At 41.5% G+C, this 9,755-nt stretch overlaps 2 protein-coding genes across 4 annotated transcripts in view; both read right to left on the minus strand.

The window, feature by feature from the left end:
* The window catches only part of igf2b (insulin-like growth factor 2b), a 6,025-nt gene extending 4,268 nt beyond the window's left edge, over positions 1-1,757 (minus strand). The window contains exons 1-2 of one of the 2 annotated variants that reach the window (XM_031866850.1): positions 1,572-1,757; positions 527-677 (exon numbers count right to left, since the gene is read on the minus strand). In XM_031866850.1, the coding sequence (XP_031722710.1) occupies positions 527-677; positions 1,572-1,646 (226 nt within the window). In that variant the 5' untranslated portion in view covers positions 1,647-1,757. The other variant, XM_031866858.1, reaches the window with a different exon arrangement.
* Positions 1,758-2,920: 1,163 nt separating this feature from the next.
* Positions 2,921-9,230, minus strand: th (tyrosine hydroxylase). Of its 2 annotated transcripts, XM_031863191.1 has the most exons (13): positions 9,048-9,230; positions 8,361-8,564; positions 7,430-7,595; positions 7,217-7,305; positions 7,023-7,090; positions 6,865-6,915; positions 6,090-6,235; positions 5,800-5,935; positions 5,002-5,071; positions 4,861-4,917; positions 4,562-4,657; positions 4,298-4,431; positions 2,921-3,626 (listed from the first exon to the last, which is right to left on the minus strand). In XM_031863191.1, exons 1-13 carry the CDS (start codon positions 9,129-9,131, stop codon positions 3,467-3,469), a joined length of 1,461 nt encoding a protein of 486 aa, XP_031719051.1. In that variant the 5' UTR covers positions 9,132-9,230; the 3' UTR covers positions 2,921-3,466. The 2 variants fall into 2 exon arrangements, with proteins under 2 accessions (XP_031719051.1, XP_031719060.1); XM_031863200.1 differs by lacking the exon at positions 4,861-4,917.
* Positions 9,231-9,755: the final 525 nt, after the last annotated feature.

Genomic DNA, 9,755 nt, shown 5'->3' on the forward strand with positions numbered 1-9,755 from the left:
CCCCCCCCCCCCCCCCCCCCCCCCCCCCCCACCCACACCAATCATCAGTGTGTTTGCCTGGCCTGGGAACACTGGTGCTGAGGTGACTGGTATGCCTCTTGGGGTGCCATTACTTTACTGGTAAACAAGCGGCCCATTGTGTCGCGCTGCGTCGTGTGTGCCTTCACAGCTCGCCGTGCCGTTCCTTTTATATGCAATGAGAGGTAAGCGCTGTCGGCAGAATGCACACACTCAGCAGAGCAGCCCAGACGAGGTCTTGAGACACACACACACACACACACACACACACAGTTTCTCTCTCTCTCTTCTGGCTCTCAGTCAGTGAGTGTGTGTGTGCGCGTGTGCCGAGTGCATGAGAAGGAAAAATACCAAACATGCACCACATAGCCACAGACAGAGCGATAGCCTCAGCTATCCAAACAGATGTGTGCGAACGAACAACAGGGAGACTCAACAGAGGGACATAAAAAAGCGAAACTGCGTCTGTGCAGCCCATTGTGCAAACTTGTGCTGGTTTGAAACCTACTGAAATAGAAGCCTCTGTCTTCACAGACAAACTGCAGCGCGTCCACCAGCTCTCCCCCACACAGCGTCTCTGCCGAGGCTATTTCCACAACGTAGAGCGCGAGGGCCAGTGCAAACAGCAGCGCGCGACTGGACGAAGACATCTTCTTGACCTGCAGAAAACACACACACACACACACACGCATTGAAGAATAAATCACTGGACCAACAAATGCGACCACACATTTAAGAAGTGATGACATACCAAAAAAATCTCAGCTGACAGCCAGATGTTGCCTTTCAGGGTGATTTAACAGGATCCACTCTTCACACGTTCACATTTGGATGCGTGTAAAAGATTTAAGACTTCCAGTGTTGAATGCTCCCCCCCCCCCCCTATGTATTGACCTACTAACTCAGAAAAAGCCCATTGCGTGCGACAAATTATGAAAAATGTGTATCCCCCTCCCCCTGGAACTATTACCAGCCAATGTTACTGTGTTGCACCTGAGAGAATTGCTTATTCTGGAGAAAAAAGTAGACAGTATCTCTCTCGTTCACACTCTTACACAAGTCCCCAGAAGTTGCAAGACCGGCTGCTCAATAGTTAACTATCTGAAAAGCCAGACTCAGCATATATTTTCCCCTTGCTCACCCTTTGGTGAGCTCACTGACCCTCAGAACTACCGCCCCCTATCTACCGACAAATATACCAGCTGTTTGCTCCGAGTCCAGAAACGGCGTACCATCCAGACGAGAGAAGAATAAAATATCTCTCAACTCATTTTTTCTTCTATCCTGGCAGGCAACCTGTTGCACAAATGCTTCAAAGCTTTAGGCGCACTCCATGTCATTCTTGCATTTTTGAACTTTCTTTGTTGCATGCAAATTAAGAGATGTCCGGTTGCTCATATTGCACAAAAAAATGATGTGATCAATGCATCTGGTCAACCCGAGGCGCTTTTCTTAATTAAGCCAACAAAACACGGTTATAACCTAGTCTGATGTTTTTCAATACCCGGGCAGAACAACCGGAGAGTATACAACTAGTTGTTCCCTATGGTTACCTTCATTCGGCTGATCTCTGTTCTCCGGCAGGTGTGGCAAAGTGAGTGGTGTCCGTGTCTTTTCTGGGTCTCCATGTCAGTTGGCAGTAGTCAAAATGTTGTGGGTTATTTGGTTGATGAGATTGCAGGTGAGTTAGTTTCCCATTTGCTGCGGCAATAGAGATGATGTGTGAGAGGCTGTCCCAAAGACCAGGCGACAGGCAAAACTTCTCAGGGAGAAGTATTATATACCAAAACACGCCCCTTACACCCACCCCACCCCTTGCTCCTCCTCTTCACCACTGGTAAAAAAAAAAAAATGGTCCAGAGACGTTTTATGGAAAAGTGCTTAAAGGGAGAAAAATCAAAAGCAGAAAGAGAGGGAGAGAGTGAGAGTTACAAAATATGGAACAATTCCATAGGCATTTTCCACGTTTACGCACTGTAACCTACAATCACAATGTTTACACACAGGACGCAGACTGAACAAGAATAGACGTAATTCCTCAGACTCCAAGGAAAATGTCAATGCCTCCACCCTGCTGTAATTAAGATTAACATTCAGAGTTGAAGCCTTGTGGCCAGGGTCTGCGGCTTTCCTCTGACTCAGGTGTAAATGTAGACTTTATTCACCGGGGTCGAATGTGTTTGAGTGAAGGTTGATTAGTCAGTTTATCCTAGCTGAAGGCAGGAGGAGGATGCAGCAGCTGTGACACTGACTGATGCAGTAGTGTCAACGTCTTTGGTCACTGTGAATTCTGAAGAAAACATATGATGCTTCACAAACAAAAACATGGTATTAACAAAACAAATGTCAATCAATGCGTCACTCGCATGTTAAATGTCCAGCAGAAAAAGGTCCATCCAGATGTTGCACATATGCTCCAAGACAGAGTGGCGGCATAGCCCTCATCGAGCTACATAATTGTAATTTTACGTATGAGAAAGTTTCCTTCTTTTTAAAACAGTTTGAGGGTTCCCTTATATAAGTGTGGCTTCTGCAGAAGGTAAGGAGCTGGACATGTCTTCAGCCTTAGACTGACACCTAGTGGTCCGCGTAGTGAACATCTGTTTGTTTGTCTTGTAGCTTCCAGAAGTTGGGAGGGCATCTCTGCAGGCAGGTACACCCTGCTGGACTGCCCCCTCTTGTGGCAGTCAAACGTCAACTATGATGTAGCTCAGCACTATTAAATGTTAGTCTGAAGCATGAGAGATGAACAGATTATCAAGGAATATGTGTAAACTATGTATATATAACGTTGAAGGACTTGAAGGACTATAACCTTTATAAAATATGTAAACATGACAGCAAAATGTTAATTTGTTTGATCGAATATTTTTACTCGAGCAGTAATCAACAGTACATTAAATGGAAAGTATGTTTTGATATTTATTTTAGTATGCATATAACGTGCAAGACAAAACAGCATAAAACCAGACAAATCAACACATTTAGAAGTAGACCAATACTCAAATACTGATATCGCATATATGGAAAATAAAGCCTTTAACACAACAGATCTTTCTAAATAAAATAAATATAATCTAAATAGACATTTGAATCTATATTTTACCATTATGTTTCTTTCTTTTTTTCATTTAGTTTTCTTTAAATACATTCATTATATCACATGTTGCTTTAAAAGCATGAATGGCCCAGCCTGTAAAACCCAATAATTTCACCCAGCGAGACGTTTAACATCTTTGGAAACTTTGCCTGCACTGCGTATTGAGGTTTTAATGGTTGCAACCTTGTCGGCCAACTAGCCAGCGACGGCAAAACACCAACTCATCAGAAACAGCATCATACTGGAGGTACAGCACAGAAATATGAACACATTGGTCTTGATCACACGTCAGAAGTCTCAGCGGAGAGGAAGCAGACAACAGCAGGGCAGTCGCAGACAGAGGCGTCATCATGACAAAACACTGAGGGCATCCGTCAGTATCTTAAGGTCGTCCTTCACACCCTCCAGGCCTCCTTGGATCTTCAGCGGGTTGTCCAGCACCTCAACGCTGCTGGTGTACGGGTCAAACTTCACAGAGAAGGGACGCTTGATACCGGCCACGTACCCCCTTGTCAAAGATTTAAAAACAGCAAAGTGAGACCTAAACAAGTCAAAGTCATCTTTAAGCTCTTCATGAGCGAATACATTACAGCTGGCCCTCCTGAGAATTTAAAACCCAAATATATCACTCGTCTAGTGGAAACCAACCTTTTTATTGACCAGAAAACATTCACCCAGTTGTAGTGTGTCCTGTTGTTTATGTATACGCGTAATCCTAGCATATCCTGCTTGTATCAGCACAACATTAAGACGTTCACTACCCACAGATTTATAATATGCTCTGTTTCATATTTACCACGCTTTTATAATCATTCCCATGTTGATATTTTCTCATCTAGCGTGGCAGGGATGTCATGTGCTGTACTCTACTAGAGACCAAATGCTGTCAAAACACTCACTTACACTACTTGTTTTACAAGGCAACATTTGATCTGTTTGCCAACTAAAACTCCAGCGTTTTGCCCTGGTAAGAAACACTACATTAGTAACAGCTGTCTCCTGGCTGCTATGGCTGACCTACAACACTCTGTGCCCTCAGGGGTTGACTGGCTGTTCTCTGACCTTGTCCTTACATAACCCCCTCTCTCTTTTTGCTGTTTTTCTTCTTCTCTTTGTCTCTGTGTGTTCTTGTGTGTTTACATGCCGGTCCAAACAAGAAAACATGGTGTGGTTCAGTACCTGAATTTCTCCTTGGCATCTGAAAAACTCTCAGAAACAAAGTAGACGGGCTGGTACGTCTGGTCTTGATAAGGCTGCACTGCTGCAGCCTCTGGTTCGAACTGCCTTGTCTCTGGTTCATCAGACAGTGAGTGCTGGATTAAAAGTTATAGGAAAAAGATGGAGACTTAGCTGACAGCTCAGTTGGCTGTGATTGTTGCATTTTTTGTTTTTCAATCAGGGAAAGATTTAATTTTCAAGCAGAGAAAACATGGAGGAACGCACCACAAGCTCTCCATAAGAGGAGAGCAGTCCAGCTCCGTAAGCCCTCACCTCCCCATTCTGTTTACATAAGCCATACTCGACAGTGAACCAGTACAACTGATGGGAAAAACAGAAAGAGAGTGACAGAGAAAAAGAAGGATATTAGGGTGGACAATCAATTCATTATTTATAATATTTGGATGTTATTTAGATAAGGGATAAGGGACTGTACAAAAGTGTTTTTTGTTTTCCCTCTCTCCCCCTCAACCATTTTAATACAGTTCCTAAATTCTGTCAGTGTTGGAGGACGAGTGTCTTACTGTGGATAGTTTCTCAATATCTTCATCTGAAGCCCCAAGTGATGCCAGACCAAGGTTCTGCAGCAAATAACCAATACATTTTTACCAAAACATACACACACAGCATGGGAAATAAGTCTGCTAGGCCCTCCTCCCATTTACCTGTGAAAACTGGGCAAAGGTGCGGTCGGCCAGCATGGGGACGTGGCCCAGCAGTTCATGCACACAGTCACTAAGAGAAAGAGAAAGACAGATTCAACTGGGACCATATTTCTTCCACATTGGAAAAAAAACTCTACCCTGATAAATTTAATTAAATATATACTTTGAGATCCCAGACTGGCGATTGAATCTGGTTAGATTACACAACAATGGTTACAGACTGAAACACAATTATGTGCAAACAAGAAAAGGGAAGACAGAATTGAGTTTTCTTCGGACTGAACAGAAACTGAATAGCAACAAACATCCAGACTTTACTTTTTTCCCTCAAAATGTGAGCTTATTTAAACTGAAAACAGATAACCAGAAGATAAATATACCTACTTCTACATAGGATAGCTTTTTAATTTGAATTCATATATATTAAAACTAATTGATTTTTGCTGTCAATCTTTTTCTAAATCAAAGTTTAGTTCTAACTTGATCTACATTTCTGGTTGTTTCATTCTATGCTCTTTGTTGTTTTGCTTTTTTATTCACAAGTTATTTGTATATGTTGTGCTGTCAGTTTGTTTGTGCGCATACTTTGGCAACATGCTTTTGATCAAAATGCCATTCCAATATAGTTCCATTCAGCTGAATTAAAAGACAGAGTGAGGAAAAAGCCAAGAAACAGCAGTGATCGAAGGGCAGGAGGCTTATGGAGGTCCATTGATAGCACATATATGGCAAAATGACAAAGTGTGTGATGGGATGTGATGCGATGAGCAGGAGGAGAGGAGCCGCAGTCATACTCACGGTTCTGGGGAGTGCATGGGGGAGGAAGCGTGACGGATGTACTGGGTGCACTGGAACACCCGGAATGCCAAACTGGCCAGAAAATCTCTGGCTGAGAGCAGACCTGCCACTGGACGCAGCAGGAACCCTGTACGCTCTGTGTGTGTGAGTGTGTGTGTGTGAGTGTGTGTGTGTGTGTGTGTGTGTGTGTGTATGTGTTCAGGAGTTGGGAGATAAAGAGACACAAAGAGAGAATCAAGGGAGGGTGTATTGACTAAACATTTCTTCAGCGTTTGGTATCCCATTTTTACCTTTGATGAAGCATGACACGTCTTCCAGCTGGGGAATGTTGTCTGGACTATACCCACAATACCTTTCCAGCAGACGGAGGGACTCGAGGTATTCACTGCAGGCATGGGTGATATACAGGTCTCTCAGAGTTGAGTAGACTTCCCTCCTAATTAGGGATATAATAACATAATTCAGATTTATTTTCTTCAAGCAAAAGCTTCTCAAACATAAAACAGTATGGAATACCCTAAGAATAATCTAGTTTAACTATCTTAAAGTACAGTAATTGTATTGTCCTCTTTAATTGGATATTTAAATGTAGCCATTCTTTTATTTTATATTTATTTGTATTATTTTGTAATGCTTTTTTAAGTTACGTAAAGCACTTTGGTTTGACTTTTTGTTGAACATGTACTGTATATTTATCATAAATGTATTATTATTTATGGATGATGTTTTTATGGGGTCATAAATCTTTGGATGTGTCAAATCACATGTTCTCAGCTCCCTGATACATTTTGTGTCTAGACTGCTTCAATAGCGCCCTCCATCTGTAACTTATTCACCCAAAATACCCATGAAAGACAAATCATATGCAGCTGTCTGAGAAACAAGATGATACTGGCTCAATGGGGGTGAATGGACACAACGATGCTCTGATATTGAAACAGCAGGGAGGTAAAGTGCTCGTTTGAAAAAACAATCGACGATTTGTTTCCAGTGTAAAATTAGATGTTGTGCTTGGTGGTCTAAGTTTCACATTCTAACTGCAGTTTTAAATGAGCATGCCCTTACCATGTGCCGATCTCCTCCTCTGTGTATTCCACTCTCGGAATCAACTGCCCACTGTGGACAAACATGTACACATGTATCAGGAATAATCAACTGTTAGTGTTTATTGTTTTTTATTATGGATGGCCTGTGCTCCATTCGGGTAAAAGACTGTATCTCACTGTCTGTATCTGAAGGCGATGTCTCCAATCATTTTCCTCCTCTGTCTGTAAGCAGGGTCTGTGAAGCCCTTTTCAAATCAAATATATCAAACACTGATCACATTTTCTGTGTCATTAAATATTGTTCCAACAACATAACCAGCCTAATATTGACAATTCCCCTTAAACACACTACTGGAAAAGTAATGACTTACAGGATGGTCTTGGTCCAAGTCTGGATCAAATTTCGTGACCAGATGATGACATTTGTCCAAATCTGCTATTTTCTTTGGGAACCAATGAACTACAGGGAAAAGGAAACAGATGACCAAGTTCAGTTCAGTGCCGTTTCTTTTTTCTTGATTGCTTCTAAAAAATATTGAATATGTTTGAAATGTTGTTTTCTAAAAGCAGCAAAAGGCGGTTACATTTGACTTCTCTGGTGGTTTTAACATCCTCTGCATTCCTCTTGATGGAGCTGATGAGCGTACTAACATCTGAGAGGTGCACCTCACAGCGAACAAAGTACTCCAGGCTGTCCTTGAGCTTAAGACATGGTCGCGTCTCCAAATGTTGAATCTTAGCTTCAAATGTCTGAAAGACAGTTAACACACTGAAATGTAACTCCTGCTGCGGTGCCGGATGAGAATTATGTGGCACAGTATTTCAGACAAGCATGTCCATATTAAATGTTGAACAGTCTTTGGGAAATGTGCAGTGAGGCACCTCTGACATGGTTAGTAGCTGCGTGACAAAGTAAAAATATGCACAATTTTCTAGAATGGTAAGCTAAACAAAATCAAAAAAAATATTGTTTTAACACATACAATACTAGTACTGAAATATCAAACATAAAATTGAGAGGATTTGAAAATAACATTTTTCAATTTGGTTATGCTTCCTAATAGTCACCGCCCCCAAAAGAGGTTATGCTACTTTTTTATATTCTGTATAAACAGACTACATCGAATTGAGTACTTACCTCATGGAAAAAGGGCTACAGAACATCTGAACATCTTGATTTATTAACATTTATTACAGACTTGATGGCTTTTCAGAGAGTAAGAAACCCATATGCAGATTAACTTGTGAATTTGAAAACTGCATTTTCTCCAAGAAGACAAGAATCACCACCCATTTAGATTAGTTTCACAGCAACTCAAAAAATAGGACTAATGGATGATCTCATTAACTGACATTTAGAGCATTAGTAAATTATTTTTAACCATTTATTCAATTATGAGTTAGACCGTATCAATTCTTAATAGAGCGTGCTTGAGTTATACCCTCTACACCCCTTTTTGCCAAAAGTGTTGCTTTCGAATAAACAAATACATTATTGTAACCTAACACGTATACCTCAAAAACCTTGAGTGTCCGCGACAGTGCAGGTGTCTTGGAGTTTCTCAAAGTGAAGAAAAGGTTGAGCAGCGCTTTTCCGTTGTCCTCCTCAAACACTATCTGCTCACTGGCCTCTGCAGCATCTGCCGCTGCAGCGGCGGCTTCCCTCTCTTTGCGCGCGTCCTCAATCAAGCTTTGCCGTCGACCGAGGAATCTTGGAGACTGTTCCAAAAGAGAAACCAAAGTCTTGCGTGTACTGCTTGTGTTTTAATTTAACTGTCAGAGCACGCAGACACAACAGCAAAGCGGGAAAACTGCTTTTAGATGTTCTTACCTTTTGGATATCTCTTTGGATATTTGATGGGAGTGCCTTACATCTCCAAATGCGCATTAGAACAGCAATGCAGTCAAGGTAAACCTACGACACAGCTAAGACTGAGTAGCTGCCATATCACACATTTTAGCTGATTTAAGCTGTTAATTGTAACATGTTTTTTTTCTTTTTGAATTTTGTGCATCAGGCATCACCGCTGCGTAATGGTCACCTCAGCAAGCGCTCCGCGCGCAATATGACAGTTGTTGGTGGTTCTCTGGATATAATTTAGACATATCACCCGAAACACAATTGCAGATTGTTCATTATAACTTAATCTAAAAATACGTCGGATTTATACCTATCATTTCAAGTTTAGTTTTATTTCTTACCGTGATGGAGTCAGACCTCTCCAACTCGGATGCTGCTCTGCGGATGCTCTTTGTGGAGGATGTGGAGCTGCTTGAAAGGGGCATCTTCAGGCGCAGAAGTCTTCTATATCGTCTTTGTGCGGGTGTCGAAGTGCGACTGACTGAAGTGGCAGTGTAGTTGTGGCGATCCCTAGACCTCTCAGGCTCAGCTGTGCGCTCAGAGCTTTTCCGTTTTTTTCAGGCAGGGTCCCTCTTTTTATGGGGTCATTTGTTTGCAGTTTCTGACGTCAAACACGCAAATCCCGCTGTAGCCTAATCAATCAGACACATCTCAACCTGGAGCCATCTATATACAGTAAACCTTATGGAAAGCCTTCACACACACACACACAGGATTTAAGTTGAAGCATTTTCCTCTTGTTAGTCACAGTTAGTGGTGTTGAATTTACAATATTTGTAATTAACAACCTCAAGTAGGCTACATTATGATTTTTATATATTTTATTATTTATAAAATAAAATTAATAAGTTAACCTGCGTAAGTTCTTGATACAGTTTAGTATAGATTAAATAACAATACGTTATTTTTCTTAATTCATGTTATGATATTGTATGTGTATATGATTAACATTTACATAAAGTGAAGTTGGATACACTCGTCATCTTCAGACAATAATTACAGCTTTGACCTCAGGGCTTTACATGAAGGTTATACCAGAGAAAAGTCAG

This window comes from Anarrhichthys ocellatus, unplaced genomic scaffold (assembly GCF_004355925.1).
Source record: "Anarrhichthys ocellatus isolate YVR2014 unplaced genomic scaffold, GSC_Weel_1.0 scaffold2, whole genome shotgun sequence".
Classification (NCBI taxonomy): Eukaryota; Metazoa; Chordata; class Actinopteri; order Perciformes; family Anarhichadidae; genus Anarrhichthys; species Anarrhichthys ocellatus.

Coding starts and splice junctions, on each gene's coding strand:
- th (XM_031863191.1), bottom strand. CDS start 9,131: ATGCCCCTTTCAAGCAGCTCCACATCCTCCACAAAGAGCATCCGCAGA. Junction 7,091..7,216: donor ACTTGGACCAAGACCATCCT/GTAAGTCATTAC, acceptor TGATTTGAAAAG/GGCTTCACAGACCCTGCTTA. Junction 4,918..5,001: donor CCTTTGCCCAGTTTTCACAG/GTAAATGGGAGG, acceptor TATTTGCTGCAG/AACCTTGGTCTGGCATCACT.